This window comes from Saccoglossus kowalevskii, chromosome 4, assembly GCF_978046115.1.
Source record: "Saccoglossus kowalevskii chromosome 4, keSacKowa6.1, whole genome shotgun sequence".
In the NCBI taxonomy this organism is placed as follows: domain Eukaryota; kingdom Metazoa; phylum Hemichordata; class Enteropneusta; family Harrimaniidae; genus Saccoglossus; species Saccoglossus kowalevskii.
This window is the reverse complement of record NC_140644.1, coordinates 28,880-54,142: the sequence shown is the minus strand read 5'-3', so window position 1 is coordinate 54,142 and position 25,263 is coordinate 28,880. Positions and strand designations below refer to the sequence as shown.

General features: G+C 36.7%; 1 protein-coding gene across 3 annotated transcripts in view; it reads left to right on the top strand.

Moving 5' to 3' along the window:
* The window catches only part of LOC102807982 (exocyst complex component 1-like), a 106,013-nt gene that overhangs the window by 70,531 nt on the left and 10,219 nt on the right, over nucleotides 1-25,263 (top strand). For all 3 annotated transcript variants that reach the window (XM_085497608.1, XM_085497606.1, XM_085497607.1), the window contains 6 exons: nucleotides 15,678-15,785; nucleotides 16,179-16,249; nucleotides 17,675-17,698; nucleotides 18,034-18,114; nucleotides 18,227-18,359; nucleotides 24,564-24,647. In XM_085497608.1, coding sequence (XP_085353734.1) covers nucleotides 15,678-15,785; nucleotides 16,179-16,249; nucleotides 17,675-17,698; nucleotides 18,034-18,114; nucleotides 18,227-18,359; nucleotides 24,564-24,647 — 501 coding nt within the window. The remainder of the gene's footprint in view (nucleotides 1-15,677; nucleotides 15,786-16,178; nucleotides 16,250-17,674; nucleotides 17,699-18,033; nucleotides 18,115-18,226; nucleotides 18,360-24,563; nucleotides 24,648-25,263) is intronic.

Below are 25,263 nucleotides of genomic sequence, written 5' to 3'. Positions count from 1 at the left end.
TAACCATATACTTAAATGTGCTCTCGATGAAGCAGTTAAGAATAATTCTAGTTGGATAAAACATATTGAAAATATAATGGGCCACAATGACTTTGAAACAATAAAATTAAACCATAAAGTAAATAACATTGATCAAATCTCAAATGTTGTTAAAATAAAACTCACAAAAGATTATGAAAAATTATGGAAAGAAAGCTTAAATTCTCCTCACAGTAAAAATGGTAAACATGGCAATAAAATGAGAACATATAAATTGTTTAAATCGTTTTTGAAAATAGAAACTTACCTGACCGAAATAACAAACTTCAGCCTTCGGAGAATTGTGAGTAAATTTAGGCTTAGTGATCATAATTTAGAAATTGAAAGAGGCAGACAACAACGACCAAAAATTCCTGCGGATGAGCGATTTTGTAAAAAATGTAATACAAATTCAGTTGAGGACGAACAACATTTTATCCTAGATTGTGAATTTCTCAATAAAGAAAGAGGGGAGCTGTTTCAGGAAATAGGAATTAAAAATAAACTAAATAAAACAGATAATTTCATTAAAATAATGACGTGCTTCACACCCCTGGCAAAGTTTCTAAATAAGGCAAAACAGAAATCAGGTATATGATAGCTATCACCTCTACATTGGGAGAATCCTGTAACTATCCTTAATTTGTTTTTCCTATTAAGCTTTTAACATCTTTTACTTTTAATTTTATCTTATAGTCTAGCTACTGTATTTTTTCTTATGATTTGTATTTTATTTACCATACTGCGCCCTCTGATGGCATAGTAGTGTAATAAAGTTATTATTATTATTAATAATTTAATAAACGGCCATGACCAGCCAGCACACTCCGCATAACATGTGAAAATTGTTTTTTCTTTTGGTAAAATTAGTATGAACCCGTGGTCAGCGATTAAAGAATCATAGAATTATATACATGTTTATTGTGTATGCATTAAACAGTGTTTATGACATGAATCTCGCATGTTTATCACGTGACTTCGTGTGACGCAGTCTTTAGTTTGTAGCCATCTTGAACAGTTCAGTTTTTTACTCCAGTGTTTTGATTATCTCAGAGTTTAAATTTACTTGAATTTACTCCGCACGACTATTTCGAACACCATGGAGAGCAACACTATACGTCGCCGGGGTCGGAAACGCCGCGCAACGGAGGTTCCGCTACTTAACGATGTAGATCCAACTCCGTCCACATCAGCTGACGCAAGTTCAAGACGCTTGCCTGCTACAACTCGGCAACTTAGAAGTCAAGGTCTCGATCTCTCCAATCCTTCAAATTGGTCTGCCGCTGATTTGAGGGAGAAGATTGCGTGCTTGGGCATTCGGTTGCCCCCAAACACGTCCAGGAAAGCACTTTTACGGACATTTGAGTTAAATAAGGACCGCGTTGTTGAACCGATTCAATGCAATGCTGTTAACAATACCGATGACGTCATATCTTCAAGTCGTACACCGCCTCAGCGAGTGATGGCGGACATTCCTTCATTCATAGACTCTTCTGACCAGGTTCTTTCACAGGCTTTGTCTGGGGATCGACAAGTGACCGTTCCGGATGACGAGGTTCGCCGCGATATAACTGAATTACGTCAAAATTTGCAAGGTTTGCGTGAGTCAGTCGATGCTATACGTCAGCTCCAAGAAACCAATATGGCGGCTTCCACCAGCCTTGGCAACAACAACGGCACTGGTCTTGCAAATTTGTCAATGAGCCTAGTAAGAGAGACATCTCCGACCAACATCGGGTCAACTAGTAGTCATTCAATTGAAAAGAATAAGTTTGGTGTTTCTTCGAACGATCTGCCTAAAATAGTGTCCATTTCAACAACACTCAAGAAGAAAATAATCGAAGGTAATTATGTTAATCTCGCTGCCTTATTGATACCTGCTCATGAACTTTCAGAGAACAGATTGATTACTGACTCGATGGGAAATGAAATTAAGATTAAAGGGAACCCGGACCCACGTTTGAACAAGTCTTTGACACTTAGTGAGTTTCTCATGGCCTTTGGGAAATACAAAGCTGTAATGTGTGAAGCTTACCCTGGGAGACGGGAGGAGTTAGAACTCTACACTACAGATATCATTTCCATGGTCAACAGTTTTGGAGGTGGTCTTTTTTATGATTACCATGTGGAGTTTGCCACCAGAGCAGCTACATGGTGGCAGCAGCAGAATATTAAGATTGATTGGTCAGTCCGAGATACAGATATTTTTATGAGGCTTACAGCTGGGCGTAAAGCAGCGGCATGTTCACTTTGCCAAAGTTCATTGCATTCGCAACATTTTTGTCCACGTAAACACTCTGTGCGTGACAATCAAGATTTTTCAGCTTGTGGCTCTATGGATGTCAGAGGTAGACTTCGTTTGTTTCAAGGGGGACGAGAAATTTGCAATAATTACAACTTTGAGAGGGGTTGCTTCCGTTCTCAGTGTCCTCTATTGCATGTGTGTAGTTCATGCAGGGAAAACCATTCAGCAAGTAAATGTTCAAAAGCACAACCCACAAGCAAGCCCCAACAATCTAAGCAATGACTACCCACAACAGCTAGAGCACCAATTAAGGTGGATAAATTGGAACATGATCTTCGTTTACATCCGGATAGGGATTTTGTTTCACACTTATGTACAGGCCTTCGACATGGTTTTTTGACTGGAATTGAGGATGCTCCTTCTGCTAGTTATGAGTGCCGGAATAATCTTTCTGCCCAGAAGGATATCCACATACTGTATCTAGACTGTTGCAAGTAGAATTAGATAAGTGCTACCTAATAGGCCCATATGACACTCCGCCATTTCCTATTTATAGAGTTAGTCCACTGTATCTAGACTGTTGCAAGTAGAATTAGATAAGTGCTACCTAATAGGCCCATATGACACTCCGCCATTTCCTATTTATAGAGTTAGTCCACTGTATCTAGACTGTTGCAAGTAGAATTAGATAAGTGCTACCTAATAGGCCCATATGACACTCCGCCATTTCCTATTTATAGAGTTAGTCCACTGTATCTAGACTGTTGCAAGTAGAATTAGATAAGTGCTACCTAATAGGCCCATATGACACTCCGCCATTTCCTATTTATAGAGTTAGTCCACTGGGAATAGCAGAAGGCAAGTACTCTAAGAAGAAAAGGCTAATTGTGGATCTATCAGCCCCACATGATCTGTCAGGGGTGCCGAGTTTAAATGAGTTGATTGACAAGGAGCTTTATTCTCTGTCATATATTAGAGTAGACGATGCCATAGCACAACTACAACTTTTAGGTACACATGCCTATATGTCAAAATACGATATTACGGATGCTTTCAAGCAGATTCCTTTGCATCCCTCCATTTGGCACTTACATGGTGTTAAGTGGGAGGGGAAGTACTACTTTTTCGTCAGGCTTGTGTTTGGCAGCAGATCAAGTCCAAAGATTTTTGACCGGCTTTCGCAGGCAATATGCTGGATTGCTAAACATAAGTATAACGTAAATTTTATCATCCACTTACTTGATGATTTTTTAACAATTGACGCTCTTGAGGAGGATGCCATGCGTACTATGGCTATCATGACTCTTCGTCTTTGAATATTCCCCTAGCACCTCACAAAACAGTGGGTCCTTTACTTGAGCTAGAGTATTTAGGGATAATGTTAAATTCTGCAGATATGGTTGCCTTTCTACCAGGCATTAAGATGGGCAGAATAACTAATATTATAGCATCACTGACAACAAGAACTACAGTGACCAAGCGTGAGTTATTATCATTGCTAGGGCATTTAAACTTTGCAGCTAGAGTAGTTCCGCCGGGGCGGTCATTTATATCCTATATGCTGCAGCTGGCATCATCTGTGCGTAAACTTCATCATCATGTGACTTTAAACAAAGATTGCCGCATGGAATTGACTATGTGGAAAGTATTTCTGCAGAATTGGAATGGTATACATATGTTTCTTGATGCTGAGCTGGTCAATGCATCTGATTTGCAAATTTATACAGATGCTGCATCCACAGTGGGTTACGGAGGATTCTTCCAGGGGCGCTGGTTCAGCGAGTTGTGGCCAGCAGAGATGATCGGTTTGAAAGTTGATGCATTTTCCATGGCATTCTTAGAATTATATCTCATTGTCATAGCTGCCTTGTTATGGGGTAGCTATTGGTCACAGAGGCGCATTAGGTTTAACTGTGATAACCAGGCTACGGTGTATATTATTAAGAAGGGAAAGGCAACTTCACAGTGCCATGATATCAATAAACTTATGCGTCGTCTCACTTTGACAGCTATGGAAAATAATTTTGTTATCACTGCACAACACCTACCCGGAGTTCGAAATGACATTGCTGATTCACTTTCCCGTTCGCAATTACAGAAGTTCCGCTGCCTGGCTCCTACAGCTCAGCTGCAGAAAACACTTTGTCCACCATACTCAGAAGTGATCCATGTTTAGGTCAGGAAGTTAAACAATTGTGGAATTCCTCAGTGACGGAGAAGACTAGACAAGTTTATAAGACTGGTTTATCACATTTTATCAGATTTAATTTGATGCATAATGTTCAATGCTCAGTGACTTGTCTTCCTACGATTTCTGAGAATGTGCTTTTGCTTTTTGTAACGCATTGTTTCAGACGTTTACACTTAAGTGCGTCTACTATACTATTGTATATTGCTGGAGTTCGGTTTGCTTATATTGAGTCTGATGTACCGAATCCCTGGAAATGTAAAGGTGGTGAACTTTTGAGGTTAAACTTATTGCTAAAGGCAATTAAACGTGAACAACGTCCTGTAGGCAGGATAAGATTACCTTTTACAGCAGATATTGCAGCAAGTTGTGTGGAAACACTAAGAATAGGAGTATTCACACCTTACACAGACTGCCTTTTAGAAGCTGTTATTTTGTCAGCTTTTTTCGGCTTCTTACGTTGCGGGGAATTTACTGTTTCTAATTCTTTTTTCGATTCGAGACTGAATTTATGTGTTGACGACGTTACGTTTAGTGGCAACGTTTGTGTCTTCCTTAGACTTAAAGCGTCTAAGACAGATCATTACCATAAAGGCACCATCATTACTCTGTACTCTAATGATCACTTGTGCCCAGTTTCGGCCTTGCGGAGTTACTTAACACAGCGTTACGAAATTTCACCTAATGTTAAGCCAAGTGGTCCTTTGTTTATTTTACCTGGTAATCGCTCTTTGACGCGAACAGTTTTCTTGCAGTATTTACGTCAGCTATTAAGCTTAATCGGGTTGGATGCTTCTCTGTATACAGGGCACTCATTTCGTATCGGTGCAGCATCAACGGCAGCCAAAGTGGGCATTCCTGATCACATGATTAAAACACTTGGGCGTTGGACCTCAGACTGCTATACTAGGTACATTCGTGTCTCAGGTGAATCATTAAGTGATGCCCAATCAACTAGTCCATGATTGTTAGAAACAATTTAGTTTTGGATATGGAGTAGTGTAACATTTAGTAATGTACTTTTAGTGGAGGGGAGGAGTTTACTTTGAGTAGTGTAGTTTTATTTATGTTTTTACATGTGCATGTTTATTTATTAGATTACCTGTAGTATGTTCAGGTATATTTAAGTGCTTTCTTTTATTTGCGTTCTACATTACTATTTCATCTTGGGGGGTCTCTCTGCAGTTGGTCAACTGCATCGTTTGGGGGCTTTGCTTTTAGGTGGGCAATTTTCCCCCCCAAGATAAACATTGTAATCCTCAATACTGGTTCATATCTCATTGTTCATATCATTGTAGTTACAGTGCTCGCTGTTTCTACCTCATAGCTAACTGATTTCTTTGTAGTTGCAGTCACGCTGTTTCTACCTGTAGAGCTACCTCTACCTACTAATCCTTGTTCTTGTAGAGCTACAGTCACGCTGTTTTTCTACCTTGTAGTTGCAGTCATGCTGTTTCTACCTGTAGTTGCAGTCACACTGCTTCTACCTACATTTACTAATTCTAACAATATCATTTGAGGGCTAGTATAGTTTTTTGAACAATGTCGTTTTACATGCTTTTATTTCAGTTAAATATTTATTTCTCTTTGTGTTTATTCTACTGTTTTCATGTCTGGGTGCTCACCGTGTCACCATGCAGTGTGTATCGCCTAGTGTTATGTTTCATGTCTGGGTGCTCACCGTGTCACCATGCAGTGTGTATCGCCTAGTGTTATGTTTCATGTCTGGGTGCTCACCGTGTCACCATGCAGTGTGTATCGCCTATTGTTATGTTTCATGTCTGGGTGCTCACCGTGTCACCATGCAGTGTGTATCGCCTAGTGTTATGTTTCATGTCTGGGTGCTCACGGTGTCACCATGCAGTGTGTATCGCCTATTGTTATGTTTCATGTCTGGGTGCTCACCGTGTCACCAGGCAGTGTGTATCGCCTATTGTTATGTTTCATGTCTGGGTGCTCACCGTGTCACCAGGCAGTGTGTATCGCCTAGTGTTATGTTTCATGTCTGGGTGCTCACCGTGTCACTAGGCAGTGTGTATCGCCTATTGTTATGTTTCATGTCTGGGTGCTCACCGTGTCACCATGCAGTGTGTATCGCCTAGTGTTATGTTTCATGTCTGGGTGCTCACCGTGTCACCATGCAGTGTGTATCGCCTAGTGTTATGTTTCATGTCTGGGTGCTCACGGTGTCACCATGCAGTGTGTATCGCCTATTGTTATGTTTCATGTCTGGGTGCTCACCGTGTCACCAGGCAGTGTGTATCGCCTATTGTTATGTTTCATGTCTGGGTGCTCACCGTGTCACCATGCAGTGTGTATCGCCTATTGTTATGTTTCATGTCTGGGTGCTCACGGTGTCACCATGCAGTGTGTATCGCCTATTGTTATGTTTCATGTCTGGGTGCTCACCGTGTCACCATGCAGTGTGTATCGCCTATTGTTATGTTCGCTGTTTTTTCTAGTGTAGTGCAGCTTAGGTGGGACACGGTGAGCGTCCCTTATGCCAATAAAATATTTTATACTGAAACTTGAGTGTTTGTGTCGTAAAATTGTAGTTAGTAACGGGTGCATGTTCACCGAAGGGTCACAGAATTCTTGTGTCACGCGCTGCCGTTTAAATGAAGACAATGGCAGGTTTCAAAAGTAGTCACACCTCGGAGAGGTGTTAAATTTGCCACAACCCAAGTGTTAACTAGCACACAATTCCATAATACATAGTATATAATAAAGAAATAAAGTGCATGTTGAGTGATAAGTCCGCATGTTTACGAGACGTCCCTCACACATGGAATGTATTTACAGGCAACCTGGATCAAATTTGAATTGAAACAAATTGAAACAAAGAAGCGTCTGCCATGCTTGGTCAGGATAGAGAGACAATTTTCATGGGTAAATGCTAGTAGAAGACCCTCAATGCCCCAAATACTTCGACCTAACCACTTTATATGTACAAGTAGAAAAAGTGATCTTCAGGCCATAGGCATTGCACACCAATCCTCTCTGGCTAATCATGCATCCAAGATGGAAGAAATGATGTCAAAGCAAAACCAAGATATAGGTTCTGTGATTAAATGTGTCGCTGACCTTGCAGTGAAACTTGGCTCTTTAGAAGGCAAATTAGGGTCAATGAACATTGCTATGGCAGATATCAAGAAGAATCAGGAGGACATCAAGAAGTCAGTGGGCAATTTGAAAGTTAATATTGAAAACTCCAACAGTAAACAACACAAGAATCCAGCCATTAATGAAGAAAAGTATGCACAAGAACATCAAGTGTATACATCATCATTTCAGACCAGAAATATTTACAATTTACTTCCAGTAGAAGAGCCAGAACAACACCATCATTATCAGGTGCACACAGGTCAATCAAAACCACAACCACTATCCCCATCTCCATCACATCATCTTACTGGGACATCGAGTCCTACATCACAGCAAGTGCCATCTACACCACAGCAACATGTACCTAATGCACGAAAGCACCCATCATCTACTACAGCTAAACAAATGCCGCATGCATGGAATAATCCATCACAAGTATCATCGTTTGTACATCGGACACATCCATCACAGCCAGAGATAAGAAAATCACACATGCACCCTACTAATAATGGAAAACATCCGGATTCCAACATATCCAAGAGAACTCCAAAGAAATCATCTACCAGGAAAGTTGCCATTATAGGAGATTCTATTCTACGGGACATTGACTCTGAACGTCTAAAAAATACATTTGTACTGTCTCACAGTGGTGCGATGATTCCTAATATCAGAGAAGAAATTAACAATCACAGGCATATCATCAAGGATTCTGAAGATATAATCTTACATGTGGGTACAAATGACATAAAGAACCGAATTGATGAGTTTGCTGTAGCTGAAGAATACACAGAAGCTGTTAAACAAGTAAAGGACATAGCACCTAACATTAATGTATACATATCTGGAATTTGCCCAAGAAATGATAGATTCAATTCAGAAGTTAGATCTATGAATCTCAAGTTCCAAAGGATTGCCGAGAAGACAAATGCAGTGTTTATCAACCATGATCGATTTCTCAAACTGGATAATGGATCGATAAATAGGTCACTATATTATGACAAAGTTCACCTTAATTTCAGAGGTACAGCTAATCTACTTCGTAATTTTGCTGAACATCTGCCAATCTTCAAGAAACAAATTGCAGCTAACTTCACAAGACCCCTTGGCTGTTACAACTGTGGAGAAAATGGCCATGTTGAACGAGTGTGTAGACATGGTATGAGGATAAGATGCAACTCCTGTGGGGATGAAGGACACAAGAAGAAGTTCTGCCCAAGAAGAGGAGATTGATGTTTTGGCCAAGAAGATAGCGCCGACTGTTCATTTCATAAACAGACTGTGGAAATGAATGAAGCTAAGTCATGTATATTAACCACTACTAGTGAAACAATGAACACTGTACATATTGTCAGAAAACATTTACCGGTATATGGGTCAGGAAAACAATTGAATGCACATAAGAATACTAAACCTCAAAAAAATATTACCACAAATTTTAAACAACCTATAAGAAACAAAAATACCATTACCAAAATTGGGTATAATAATATTAGGGGTCTCAAATCAAAGAAACATGAAGTGTCCAGTCTATTGCACAATGAGAATTTCTTGATTTTTGGGATTTGTGAATCCTTTTTGAAAAAGGATGATGTATTGCAAATTCCAGACTATAACTTTGTACATAAGACTCGTTCTGCTAAGGGAGGGGGTATTGGCTTGCTAATCCATAATTCTGTTATTATTCAAGATGAGGAATGTCTTAACTCACATACTGATGAATGGGAAAGGTTATGGGTTAAAGTAAGGTTCAAGGGAACAAGTGAATGTGTATGTATTTGTATAGTGTATTTCCCAGTTGAAGGTAAAAATAAGAACATGGTTGATGAACTATATCATCAATTATTAGTAGATGTTTTGACCCTTGAAAATCAAGGCAATGATAATATTATGTTGATGGGGGATTATAATGGTAGAATAGGAAATATTATTCCAAATGGTGATGTAACTAGGAATTACAATGGTAGTAAATTAATTGACTTCTGTGATGATTCTGGCTTAATTTTAGCTAATACACTACAGTGTGCAGAAGGGAAATTTACCTGGTTTAAGAATAATCAACATTCTATTATTGATTACTTTTTGATTTCTGAAAGCATAAAAGATATTTCACTAAAATTCATAATAGATGATAACTCAACCTATCACTTAGGGAGTGACCACAATGTTATGATTTTACATCTAGACATGGGTTCAGGAGATTTAATGATCAACAGGAAAAAAGAAAAATGGAAACTGAATTATGCTCATGATTGGGAACCATATCAACAAGAACTTTTGAATTCTTTCAAGAAGTGGGGGGATAAGGAAATGGGGGAGGACACTAATGAACTGTGGAGGGAATGGAAAACTAGGTTACTTGAAGATGCACACAAATATGTGGGTAAAAAAGTTGTGGGGAATGGGGGTAAAGGGTGGTGGGACAAGGAAATTAAAGATGCCATTAATGAGAGAAGGGATGCCTGTAGAAAGTACAGACACTGGGCAAAATCATCTGTAGGTGTTAAAAATGTCTCTGATGGAGACCAACTTTGGTCCACCTACATTGACTATAAAAGAAAAGCACACAATTTGATAAATACTAAAATGATGGAATTCAAAGTTAAACGGAGTGTAAATATAGCTAAGAATGGTGGTAGGAATTCAAAACTGTTTTGGCAAGATCTAAAGGGGCCAAAAAATACTACCAATCAAACATGTATTTATGACATTCTAAGTAATAGTAAACGTATAACAACAAACCAAGAAGTGATAAAAAGTAATCTAAAACATTACTGGAATACTATAGGACAAATGAATAAAGCATTACATGAAGAAGAAAATGAAAAAGATTTCCATAAGGAAATATTAGAGAAATTGAAATTAATTAGGAGAAATGAAATAAACAGCAATAATGATGATAATAATAATATCAGACAAATTCACACAATTACAATAAACCAAGATGATGTCAGAAATGCGATAAAATTTTGCAAATCTGGAAAAGCGTGTGGCCCGGATGACATAGTCAATGAATTTATCATGAATGGTGGTGAATCGCTTGTTCAGTCTTTGACAATTCTATTTCAATCATGTTTGAATAATAAGAAAATCCCAGACGAATGGAAACAAGGAGTTGTAAAACCAATCCATAAAAAAGGTGATAAAAAGATCTAAATAATTATAGAGGCATTACTCTGAACTCAACAGTATCAAAAGTTTATGCTAAAATAATTGAAACTAAATTAAAACAATTTGTGGAAGATAATAACATATTAGGTGAGATTCAGGGTGGATTTAGAAAGGACAGACGCTGTGAAGACAATATCTTTACACTCAAAGGTATTGTGTCTCAGCGAAAATCTCAAAACAATTCTACATATGTTGCTTTCCTAGATTTTTCTAAAGCTTTTGATCGAGTTTGGAGAGATGGACTTCGGGTTTCACTGTGGAATGCAGGAATTAGAGGAACATTGTGGAATATAATTAATGATATGTATGAAAATGTTTTTAACAAAGTTAACTTTAACGACATAGAAACGGATTATTTTGAAACTACAGAAGGGGTCAAACAAGGATGTGTGTTAAGTCCTTTACTATTTTCAATTGACATAAATGAATTTGCAAAAATGCTGCAGGATTCAAAATTAGGGGTAGAAATAGGTAAAAAGATAATTCCTGGACTATTTTGGGCAGATGATGTTGTCCTCATCGCAAATAATGCAGATGAATTACAAAATATGTTAGACATAGCAGCAAAATTTGCAGACAATTGGAAATTAAGTTACAACAGCAACAAATCCCAAGTAATGTATTTTGGCAAAAAATTGCATAGAAAAGGCACACTCTGGAAATTAGGAAATCTGTTACTAGAAGAGACTAACACATATAAATACTTGGGAATAGTTATTTCTAAAACTATAAAGGACCATGCACAATTTACTGAAATTTACAAGAAGGGGATGAAATTAATAGCATATTGTAAAGCCATCATCAATCAACACAATAGTTACAATAGGTTTGAGTATGGTGATGTATTGTGGAAGAGTATAATTTTACCATCTATTAGCTATGGATGTGGTGTATGGTTTTTAGAAAATAACGATGATAGGAAAAAGTTAAAAAGTCTGCAATATCAGTTTGGCAAATTCCTTTTTAAAGTCAACAGAAATGTTGCTTGCTCTGCTGTATTAGGGGATTTAGGATGGGCTGATTTGAGCTACACCCTTGATACTTTTCGAATTAAATATTTGAACAGATTACAAGAAATGAATAACACCAGATGGACCAAAATTGTTTTCACAGAATTGCACAAGTCATATGTAAACAACCGTAAGCTTACTTGGAATTGGCCAACATATGTGCACAAAGTACTTGAAACTAACGAATTAGACCATGTCTATGGGTTAAACATACCTAACAATATAAACTGGCTCAAAAGCTTTTATAAAATAAGTGAACAAAATGAAGTAAAAACGTTTGCAGATCAAATATCTAATATGAAATCACTGGAACATTACAGTTGGGTTAAAAGAAATAAGGAAAAAGAAAACTATATAAATGATCCCCTTGATCATCATGGCATATCACTGTATTTTAAAGTCAGATCTAACTCACTGGATTTAGAGGGTAATAAAATAACATGGGACAAATATAAAGGGAATGGAATGTGCAAGCTATGTAATGACGACAAAGAAGATATTTATCATTTTCTATTTTTATGCAAAGCAACTTATCATTTAAGACACAAATTTTATGGAGATTTCATGTACAAAGTTCAAAACCTTGAAGTAGACCCAACACTTATTAATAACTTTCTTTCTGGAGGAATTAATTTTAAGTTTAATGTACTTTTTAGCGACATATTGTGGAAAGTCAACAATAATTTGGGGAATATTGTATCCAAGGAAGTTAGAGTATTTATTACTCAATTGTATAAGTATAGAAAAGAAAGTTTGAATTTAATGTGATTTTTCTTCTTTCCTTTTTCAAATATGTATGATTTGGTTGTATTCTTCTCTTTGTTTGCCGCTCCAAAGGCTAATAAAATATTATTATTATTATTATTATGGGAAGCTCATACTGAAAGACTTAAATATGCCACATTCCCTCAGTATATGTTGGCATGAAAATTCAACATGTGACATTCCCTCAGTATATGTGAGCCTGAAGACTCAAAATGTGGCATTCCCTCAGTATATGGGAGCCTGAAGACTCAAAATTTGGCATTCCCTCAGTATATGGGAGCCTGAAGACTCAAAATGTGGCATTCCCTCAGTATATGGGAGCCTGAAGACTCAAAATGTGACATTCCCTCAGTATATGCGAGCCTGAAGACTCTAAATGTGACATTCCCTCAGTATATGTGGGCTTGGAGACTCAAGATGTGACATATTCCTTCAGTATGAATGTATGTGGGCCTGAAGACTCAAAATGTGACATTCCCTCAGTATATGTGGGCCTGAAGACTCAAAATGTGACATTCCCTCAGTATATGTGGGCCTGAAAATTCAAAATGTGACATTCCCTCAGTATATGTGGACTTAGAGACTCAAAATGTGACATTCCCTCAATATATGTGGGTCTGAAGACTCAAAATGTGACATTCCCTCAGTATATGTGGGATTGTGGAGACTCAAAATGTGACAATCCCTCAGTATATGTGGGCCTGAAGACTTAAAATGTGACATTCCCTCAGTATATGTGGGCTTGGAAACTCAAAATGTGACATTCCCTCAGTATATATCGGGGCCTGAAGACTCAAAGTGTGACATTCCCTCAGTATATGTGGGCCTGAAGACTCAAATTGTGACATTCCCTCTGTATATGTGGGCCTGGAAACTCAAAATATGACATTCCCTCAGTATATGTGGGCTTGGAGACTCAAGATGTGACATTCCCTCGGTATATGTGGGCCTGAAGACTCAAAATGTGACATTCCTTCAGTATATGTGGGCCTGAAGACTCAAAATGTGACATTCCCTCAGTATATGTGGGCTTGGTGACTCAAAATGTGACATTCCCTCAGTATATGTGAGCCTATAACTCAAAATGTGACATTCCCTCAGTATATGTGGGCTGAGAGACTCAAAATGTGACATTCCCTCACTATACATGTATGTGGGCCTGGAGACTCAAAATATTACATCCCTCAGTATATGTGGGCTTGAAGACTCAAAATGTGACATTCCCTCAGTATATGTGGGCCCGAAGACTCAAAATGTGACATTCCCTGAGTATATGTGGGTTTGGAGACTCAAAATGTGACATTGCCTCAGTATATGTGGGCTTGGTGACTCAAAATGTGACATTGCCTCACTATATGTGGGCCTGGAGACTCAAAGTGTGACATTCCCTCAGTATATGTGGGCCTGAAGACTCAAATTGTGACATTCCCTCTGTATATGTGGGCCTGGAAACTCAAAATATGACATTCCCTCAGTATATGTGGGCTTGGAGACTCAAGATGTGACATTCCCTCGGTATATGTGGGCCTGAAGACTCAAAATGTGACATTCCTTCAGTATATGTGGGCCTGAAGACTCAAAATGTGACATTCCCTCAGTATATGTGGGCTTGGTGACTCAAAATGTGACATTCCCTCAGTATATGTGAGCCTATAACTCAAAATGTGACATTCCCTCAGTATATGTGGGCTGAGAGACTCAAAATGTGACATTCCCTCACTATACATGTATGTGGGCCTGGAGACTCAAAATATTACATCCCTCAGTATATGTGGGCTTGAAGACTCAAAATGTGACATTCCCTCAGTATATGTGGGCCCGAAGACTCAAAATGTGACATTCCCTGAGTATATGTGGGTTTGGAGACTCAAAATGTGACATTGCCTCAGTATATGTGGGCTTGGTGACTCAAAATGTGACATTGCCTCACTATATGTGGGCCTGGAGACTCAAAATATGACATTCCCTCAGTATATGTGGGCCTGAAGGCTCAAAATGTGACATTCCCTCAGTATATGTGAGCCTGAAGACTCAAAATGTGACATTCCCTCAGTATATGTGGGCCTGAAGACTCAAAATGTGACATTCCCTCAGTATATGTGTGCCTGAAGACTCATAATGTGACATTCTCTCAGTATGTGTGGGCCTGAAGACTCAAAATGTGACATTCCCTCAGTATATGTGGGCTTGGAGACTCAAAATGTGACATTCCCTCAGTATATGTGGGCCTGAAGACTCAAAATGTGACATTCCCTCAGTATATGTGGGCCTGAAGACTCAAGATGTGACATTCCCTCAGTATATGTGGGCCTGAAGACTCAAAGTGTGACATTCCCTCAGTATACATGTATGTGGGCCTGAAAACTCAAAATGTGACATTCCCTCAGTATATGTGGGCCTGAAGACTCAAAATGTGACATTCCCTCAGTATACATGTATGTGGGCCTGAAAACTCAAAATGTGACATTCCCTCAGTATATGTGGGCCTGAAGACTCAAAATGTGACATTCCCTCAATATATGTGAGCCCAATAACTCAAAGTGGGACATTCCCTCAGTATATGTTGGCTTGGAGACTCAAAATGTGACATTCCTTCAGTATATGTGGGCTTGAAGACTCAAAATGTGACATTCCTTCAGTATATGTGGGCTTGAAGACTCAAAATGTGACATTCCCTCAGTATATGTGGGCCTGAAGACTCAAAATGTGACATTCCCTCAGTGTATGTGGGCTTGGAGACTCAAAATGTGACGTTCCCTCAGTATATGGGAGCCTGAAGACTCAAAATGTGACATTCCCTCAGTATATGGCAGCCTGAAGACTCAAAATGTGACATTCCCTCAGTATATGTGGGCTTGCAGACTCAAAATGTGACATTCCCTCAGTATATGTGGGCCTGGAGACTCAAAATATTACATTCCCTCAGTATATGTGGGCCTGAAGACTTAAAATGTGACATTCTCTCAGTACAAAATGTATATGTAGGCCTGAAGACTCAAAATGTGACATTCCCTCAGTATATGTGGGCTTGGAGACTCAAAATGTGACCTTCCTTCAGTATATGTGGGTCTGAAGACTCATAATGTGACATTCCCTCAGTTTTGGGGTCTAGGACTTCATAAATGTTTGACCTCACTTACTGACCCACTGACATCAATTGGACTGTGTATAATTTCAGATATTTCAGAAGTTATTGGCAGAAATAGAACCAGTAGTACAAGCAGAATATGAATTCATCGTCAAAGTGTTTCATCTTGGTATTGATGGTTCTAATGATTCACCAACGGTAAGCTGAATTATCTCCATGCTGTATTATAACCAAATGCTGGTAAATAATTGATCAGTTATCATTTTGTAAATTTCAGAGATGTATTTTATGTCTCAATTATTAGACTTGACATGCTCACTTCTCTATCTGATGGATGATGTACTGTTTGAAATTCCATCAGTGGCAGAATGTGAAAAAATCATGGAATTTTATTGTAAATTTCTTGTGAATGGATGTTTCACCTTTAGTATTTGCTTTGTTAGAAGTACATCTCAAACAGAAGTGCACATACATGTAACCCATAACAAATTTGATGTAAACTGAATAATTAAGATATGACTGACTGTAACTATTCTTATACTGTAATGTTATATAATATTTATATGTGTTGCTGTCATTATTTTCCTATAGGAACCTGAAAACCCAACAGAATTTACTGATGGCATCCGGCTAAGTAAACCTAAAAATAGTCCTGTGGCAGAGTAAGTTATCAATTGTATTAATTTCTCTTTACACTATTGTTGTGTTATACTATATTCATACACAGTATTTCATTTCTATGAGACCATCTTCACTGAACATTTTACACATATATATATATATATAGGAAGGTAGTCGATTATTCCAGGTGAGAGTGCTCGATACTAAACGATGAGTTTGTAGAGCAGATTTACATACGTGGACAGAGAAATTAAGACACGACTACATGAGTAAAGTTCACTCTACAGTACTGTTTCGTAAGGTACATGGAGTACCTCACTCATCAGGAGTTAAGACTTTATATAAAGTCTTAACTCCTGATGAGTGAGGTACTCCATGTACCTTACGAAACAGTACTGTAGAGTGAACTTTACTCATGTAGTCGTGTCTTAATTTCTCTGTCCACGTATGTATATATATATATATATATATATATATATATACATTTGTATATATATATATATATAGCTAATAGAGAACATAGCTTGTGGAATCAGATGTAGACAAAATCACGGCTGATAATAAATGTTCTTAGTCCCCGTTCGAACGCAGTCTGAAAACAGGGACTTGTGTTTTGACCTCTGTGCATCCGGACCTGTATCTTAGAAATGCCTGGACCAATCATAATCTAACTTCACACATACATCATACATGATATTATACATATGCACATCATTTTGTTTCACGATCTGATTCAATATGGCCGAATAGCAGCCATTTTTTAACTGAAAATCATCAAAATTAAGCATTTCTCGACTGTTTACAGATGGATTTTGTTCAAACTTGGTATATACATTGGACATTATAGGACCTTGATGCACATCATTTTGTTTTTCATATAAGATTCAAAGTGGTTGACTGGCGGTCATTTTGTTTTAATGAATGTGGTTCTAGTGCTATATCTCTGATTTGCTTTGACTGATTATGTTCAAATTCAAAATATTCATTATAGATCATATCATAGATATACAGATATATTAGTTTGACGATCCTATTAAAAATGGCCAAATGGTGGCCATTTTTGTGCTAAAAAATCATCAAAATCAAGCATTTCCTGGCTGTTTACAGATGGATTTGTTCAAACCTTGTATATACATTGGACATTATAGGACCTTTATGCATCTCTGACATGCTTTGACTGATTATGTTCAAATTATATATATTTATTATACATTATGTTTATAGATATATACTCATGTACATGTATTCAAAATGGCTTGATTGTGTTTTAATTAATGCTGTACCAGAGCAATATCTCTCAATGTGGACAAGTACTCGTTTGCCAATCAGATACAAATGTCAATCATTTTAATGTTAAACAATCATCATAATCCTATTCCTGACATGGTTATATTCCAGCTATATTACTATAAACAAAACTATAATTCGATAACTGTGCCATGCATGGCTTGTTTTTCTTCTTTCAGCAAAAAAGCCAATGATGAAGTCAGGTGAGATTATTACATTTTTTGATTGTGACATCAATATACATTACTAAATAAATCATTGCTGTTTTGTTTCTAGGAATTTCTTGCAATCTGCCACATACATGTACTGTAGCAGATGTTTTGAAATAACAAGAAATCAAACCCACACTACAAAATTTTTAATACATTGTAACATTCTGTTAGGGAAACCAAAAGTCTTTCTCTTGCTGCTCTTTTGTTTTCTTGCCAGGTGTATGATGGGTGAAATGTTTCAAAATATAGATGCTCTTTTGTTTTCTGCCAGGCGTATGATGGGTGAAATGTCGCCTGATATGGATGTTCTTTTGTTTTCTTGCCAGGCGTATGATGGGTGAAATGTTTCAAAATCTAGAAGGAGAACTTCAAACATTCATAGCATATGCAGATAAAATTGATAATTTGTAAGTATCGCATATTTAATTTGAATTATGATTCATATCTATGAAATATTGAATAAAGTCCAGTGTATTCACCCTGTAGATTGAAGGCAGCTTATTTTATTCTTTCTTTCAGTTATTCCATGTATATGCTAGTACGTATTGGACACGAAGTTATGATTGTACGTGATAAGGAAACCAGCCTCTTTCTGAGTGTTGTACTTGCTAACTCATTGGTACAAGTCAAAAGATTATTTGATAAATACATTGTAAGTTATTATCACTTTTGTATTGTATTTATACCTCTTTATTATGTATGTTATACAGCATAACAAATAATAGCATGGTGGAGACATTAACCTTTACACCACCAGACTTGCCCTAATATTTCTGCACTTTTTTCTTATTAGTCCCCCTTCAGGCGCAGCCTGAAAAGGGGACTTTATAATTCAGGTTTTGTCAAATGTCCCAAGTGGGTCTTTTTCACGATTTTCATCAAAAATTACCTCTCCCAGCAACATTGACAGAACGACTGTGCATGCTCAGAATAAATTAATTACTATAAAATACTTTATTTTTGCTTGCAACTTTTCTTCGCTATTTTCGCTGAAGGAATGTTTCAGATAAAATCAAATCCAGAGAATATACCCTTTTTTCTATATTTTACATTCAACTTGTCAAAAATCAATGAAAATAAATTCAATACAAAAAAGTCTTTTTCAGCGAATGATAATTCCAGCTGAATTAAAGTATTTTACAGTAGATTAGATATGTGAGTAACGCTGCTGTTATTACGGCAGGCACGTGAATTCTCCATTGCGTGTAATTTATTATAGTACTGTTTATACATGTATTCTGTTCGGCTCAGTGGTCTGATTCACTAGTTACTAGAAGAACAAGTAACCTTATTTGATTTCAAGAACTTCAAGAAGGCGGCATAAGAGACGTGTTTGCAAAGGTAAGTTCCCCCGTTTCAGTAAAATTGAATGTATTGGGGTACGATTGGTGTACATTCTGTGACGTACGGCCTTGAATATTATGATGATTGCCAGCTTTATATTCTTGTGCAAAGCCAAAAAAGCAAACAATTGTCTCCAATCTACGAAACTAGTTTGTAAATTGTATACCCTGTCAAATTATTGTACACGAACGATTAATTCATGGGGACATAGTTTTCAAGTAAATTGTTTTCCGGTCTTTTGCTTGTGTCACGATTTACGAAATATCCACAACTCAGGGGAAAAGAATGTCCCTGTGTCGATCAATTTATTCATTATATAATAGCAGGTTGCCTATGATTATATTCGTATTTTTTATGTTGTGAGCATTAAACTGTTAGTTGTATTAAATGAAGATTTTGCAGATCTTGTGCGATTCAACATGTACATCCATTGTTTTTTAGTTATTTTTTTAATATTTTGGATATTTCATTCACTCCTGACGCCTAGAATAGTCTAATTTATATTTTACCGTAGTCATTGACACCTATTCATAAGTTAGCTGCAGTTCTGTAGCTCAATTTGTTTCGCTGTCGGTTATTTCGTTCGTCGTGGTGTTAACGCGAAACCATGGAGCTACAGTTCCATCTTATGCGAGTTACCCTATTTTACCAAACTGAAATCAGGTCGGGCTGTAACAGCCGTTTATTTTTCATTATTTTCGCCTCAAGTTTCTACCTTTCTACTGTTGATCAGAAACTATTTCATCAATTATTTTCAATTGTACCAATGATCTGAAATTTCAGGAGTGCAAGCTGAAGGTTTATCAATCTAGCTTATTGTCTTTGTTCTTTTTCAATCAGTTACTAAAATTTATACTCCTAAAATTCGGCCACTCAAAAAAAAAAACTAATTCTATTTTTCCTCTAATAATTCCGCCACTCCCAAAAACAATTATTTTTTGCTCAATGAGCCTATGGGATGGGTTTCTGTCCTGTGTCTGTCGTCCGTCTATCTATCTATCTATCTGTCTGTGCACAGCTTCTTCTCAAAAACCTTGATGAGTGTAGATGGTAATTTGTTCATGAGAAGTAGATCTGTCAAAAATTATGCAAATTAGCCCCCCAAAACTCTACTGTGGCAGTCTATAGTGAGAGCTCCATCTATAGTATGGTGTTGGAATAACTTTCTTTATGAATAAGTCTGTGCGTCCCTGTGTCGGTCAGCTGGCGGTTTAGTGTGTCATGTTCGAATTGTTTCCATCTGTGTGGGCAGGTAGATTCTCCTGTTAAATCGACTGAATTCCTTCCAAAGACTGACTATAGTGGTTATGGATGTTGTGGAACTCTTGGGACAGACGAAATCGTGTTTACGTGGAATTTAGTGATTGGCAGAAGTCTTTTCCAAAATTTGTGGTTGTGTTGATCGACCGCAGAGGTTGCAGTCTGCTGTTGCCATTGTGTTGAACGAAACCGTGGTTGAACCAAGTATCCAGGTTCCTGTGAGTACAATTGTTGACATTTTGAGTTCTGTACGCCAGTATTAACTGTTTCCAGTAGATCAACTCAACCAATTATGTTGTCCTGTCGAGATTTCAACTAAAGTAAAGACTGTTCTTCATTGTGGAAAGTCCCGCCATTGGTATCACGTGACTTTCTGTTGTCGACATCCAGTCGGACTGACTTGTTTACCGTCTCAGATATCTACCAAACTTTGATTCGTGTGACATTCAGCATTAAGTAGAAAGTGCATAAATTGACTGTGACACTGTTGTGCATTTCCCGAATCTACATTGTGATCAAACTTATTATTTTCTTATTATTATAAAGTCTGCATTTAGTGTAATTCGCCTGCACTGGCATTGCGTAACCTTATCAAGCCAGTGTGTAGTTTGCATTTTGCATGATATTTCCTTACCGATAATTATTTTGTGTCGTATACATTTATTTAGTCCAGAGTACTTTACCTGGATTGTGTATTTTACTATACATACATACATACATATTGTGACTACCATTCTGGTGAGTGATATTACTGAATACCTTAAATTGTGTCATTTTGGTATTCACTTAAACCAAACTATTTCTGAGGTATCCTATTGTTATTGTTGATACTTGTAGTGTTACATGCATAATTTGGAACTTCAGCCTGCTTTGCATGTTTAAAACATTTTGTATTTTGGATGTCTTTAGTATTCAGTAGTTGAACTCAAGCGTTATTTTATTATTGAATACATAACTATTACTATTTCAGTAATCGTGTAGGAATTATTTGTACTTCCTTATTGTTACGGCATTGTAGATGACTGCATTGGTTGTGTATTATTTGAGCACAAAAGTTGCATTATGATAGTCTTAGTATTTTACAGTTAAGCTAATGTATACTGTTGTATTTAGTACGCCTTTGTTACTGTAAGACTAGATAAGTAATCTTTTCAATTATAGTAACTTTAAAGTATTTTCCTTTTATTTTACCAAGTACCTGTATTTAATATCAGAGTGCTAATCTCTGTTGTTACTAGCATATACTTCTATGTATCTAGTGAATACTCAGGCATTCGCAGCCTTAGCATATACTTCTATGTATCTAGTGAATACTCAGGCATTCGCAGCCTTAGCATATACTTCTATGTATCTAGTGAATACTCGGGCATTCGCAGCCTTAGTACCTATTACATAGTATCTATCAGCACTTAGTGTTTCTACTTAGTAAATACTGTATTGTGTATGTGGTAGCCATTTGTATTGAGTATTAAAGTTAGGATTACTGCATATGCCATACATTCTCTTCAGTACTCTGTACTGATGTGTTGGCCTATATGGTTGTAGCAGTTAGTGGCACTATACAGTACTGTGCATAGATATTTCTGTTAGTCATTATAGTAACCACGTAATGAGTAGTATCTTGTAATACATTTTGATAGCACATTACAGAACTTGTAATTGTATTTTCTACTTTTTATTGAGACTTTTATTGAGAAATAACTATGTTACATGACACATTACTGTGTATTACTGTATCCATGTAGCATTCATTAAGATTGTGTTTCTGTTTGTTATGTTTTAATACAACATTCTAACTTTACATGCAACACTGAGCTGGGTATATTGTTATCGAACCCGAGTCCCCACGACCGCATTTAGCTCACAGCCCGATATATATTACTTGTATCCTACTGTTACTGTGTGTGTAGCTTACACTACTATGACACTAAGTGGTCTACAGTCCTGATATTGATAGTACATGTGCCTTGGGTTGTCCTCTATCAGTTTTGTTAATTTGGTAAGGAAATTTTCAATTTCCTAATTTTGGCGAATATTTTAAAATGGTCATTTTTGGTCAAAAATTCTATTTTCGACTTCTTCTTCAAAACAGGTAGCCTGAATACTTTGATACTTTGGTGTGTATGTACCTTGTGTTGACATCTACTAGATTTGTTCATCCCATGGCCATATCTTTAATTCTCTAATTTTGGCAAATATTTTTGTCATTTTTGGTTGAAATGGAATTTCAACTAACCACTATTTTTAATGCTTTGGTGTTAGGCATACATGTGTTTATTATTCCATTGACAACTTTGTGTGGTTGTTTGGCGATATTTCATTTAAAAGTACAAATTTAAGCGAAAAGTTGTGGCATATACAGTACTAATTTTTTGTACAATCGCCGTTGAGCAACAGGCCACTGGCCTATTTTTTCATGGTCGAAATGCTAGAAGAATACAAAACTACTGTGATTGCATTGTCCATCAATTCACCTGATCAACACAGCGTTATATACATAGTGCTGATATTGAATGACAGAGAGTAAAATCTTGTGATACTAATCTCTAGAACTACTCAGATTGGTATACATAATGTCTTATGAACCCACATGTGTTCTTTCAAAAATATCTTTGACTATACTCATTTTAAACTACCTTTTTTTTTTTTTTACAGTGTTGCTGTGCCATTTCGCAAGGCATTTTTTTCTGGGTTCCTACAACATGAAGTGTCAGGGACTTTATTGAAATATGTTGTACACAAATTCCATAAAATCCTGAATATATCTAGCAGTGAAAATTAAATGGTTTACAGTATTTTATACCCATTAATAATGATTGAAATTCAATAATATCACTGCACTAAAAAGACTTCAAATTGTATTTGACAACATGAGAATGATTCTGATGCCCAGTGGTGATGTTGAAACAAACCCAGTAATACAATAGTAACAAATGTAAACATAGAGCAGCATTGACAAAATTGAGAATTAGTGCCCATAATTTAGAAATAGAGAAAGGACGATACTAACAAATTCCTTGCAGTGGTAGAAAGTGCACTGCTTGCAACCAAAATGAGATTGAAGACGAAATGCATTTCTTACTTGAGTGCATGAAGCTGTATGAAAATGAGAGAACTGAAATGTTGAAGGAAATAAATTCAATACATTGTAACAACACAAATACCAATAAATTGATTACAATGCTAACAAGCAACAACAGCCAAAAATTAACAAAACTAGCAAGCTACATCTATAACTGTTTCAGTGCCAGAGAAAATCATTTCAAAAACCAACCAGCTGCCCCAAGATAAAAAAAAAATGTTAGCGCTTCCATTTTGTACTTCATCAGTTTTTCATCTTTATTGCAATTTACTTTTTCTGAGTCAATATCCAAATAAGGATATGATTATGCAATAAAGATTATTATTATACTAAGACCTGAATTAACAAAGAAGTCATGTACATCAAGGTTCACTCAGATTTATGAATGCAGTTTCTTGAGCAAGTATACATGTATGACAAATAGTTTTGTTGCACTTGTGTACTCTGAGATTCGGAACATGGGTCAGTGGAAGTTTTTAGTTGTCAGTACAAAACTAGATTATGGGAAATCACTTTATGATGAGTTGTACCCACATAGAGTACATATTCATTCACCTGTTTGCAGATGTTCCTTGTACTACTTTATAATAAAATAACGGGGACTGTGACATTCAATATTTGTATTATTGTATTATTCAATATTTTTGGAAATGAACCCTAGTTTTGAGACCAACAGACAAAATTTGAATCAATTTTTTGGTTTTTACTCAAAAAATTTGGTTATTTATGTCCCAATATTATGAAGGAAAGTGCTGACTATATACAGGACTATTTTGTGAATTTGTAATGAAAAAGGGAAACTGGTGGTGAAAATGTTAAATTTTAATTATTTTGTGTGTGTTTATTTCTAAGCACATTCTGTGCTTACTGTATATAAAGGATGGGTTATTAGTAAAACACGGTTAATATTGATATAGGCAGCAGATTGGTTGTGTAAGATTGCATTGACAGTGCATATATTCTCCATGCTATTTAGTTTTAAACTTAGAGTTACAACACGTGATGGTTGCCTTTGAAATAAATAAAACCATTCATTGATATACTTGTATGTCAAACCAAATGCGCCCTCTATCTCTCTGACGTGGAAAGTTATTTGCATACAACCTGGTGCATGTATATTGTATGTCGTATTTTTAACCTCTACAACTGAATATTTATTGTGTTTTGTAGCAAAATCAAATTAGAGTGATCGAAGAATTTAAAGTTTCTAAGAAAAGTAAATGTGGTATTATCACATTTGTATCCAAGTTTGAGGTGAGTGTAATTTTCTAATGATTGGAAATGGGAAATAAAAATACAGATCTGATGGTACTGCATAATTTTTAATAAAATTTTGAAGATGTAAAAATATATTGTAATTGAACTGATAGTAACTTCACTACTGAGCATTTGAATATTTGATGCTTAATTTTGCAAATTTTTGAATATGAAAATTTCTGCTCAGCACTTTGATAGTGAACTTTTTTACGTGTAAGAACATACTAAATGAACCAATAAGTTTTCATGGTTTTCCTCATAAAGGCGTATTGGCTGTTTCCTTCTCTAGACACCAGAGATAGTATTTGTTGTTGTACTTAACAAAGGTGCTGAGCACTAAACGCAAAGGAAAGTTTATTGGCTTAAAGTAGGGTTTAGTTCGTGTTATAATCCAAAATTCTCCTTGAAGAGTTGTAAGCAGGAATTTTGTATTGTCTTAAACCAGACGTTTATGGGATGTGTTCTGTCAATCACTCAATCTGACATAACTGCCTGGACTGTTCAGGTTCTAAATCTGTAAAGAAACACAGCATAACACATACATATGTCTGTCAATTTGTGAGATCTAAAAACCACAGTATCAAAATTTGCAGTCAAGTAATCTTTCAGGCAA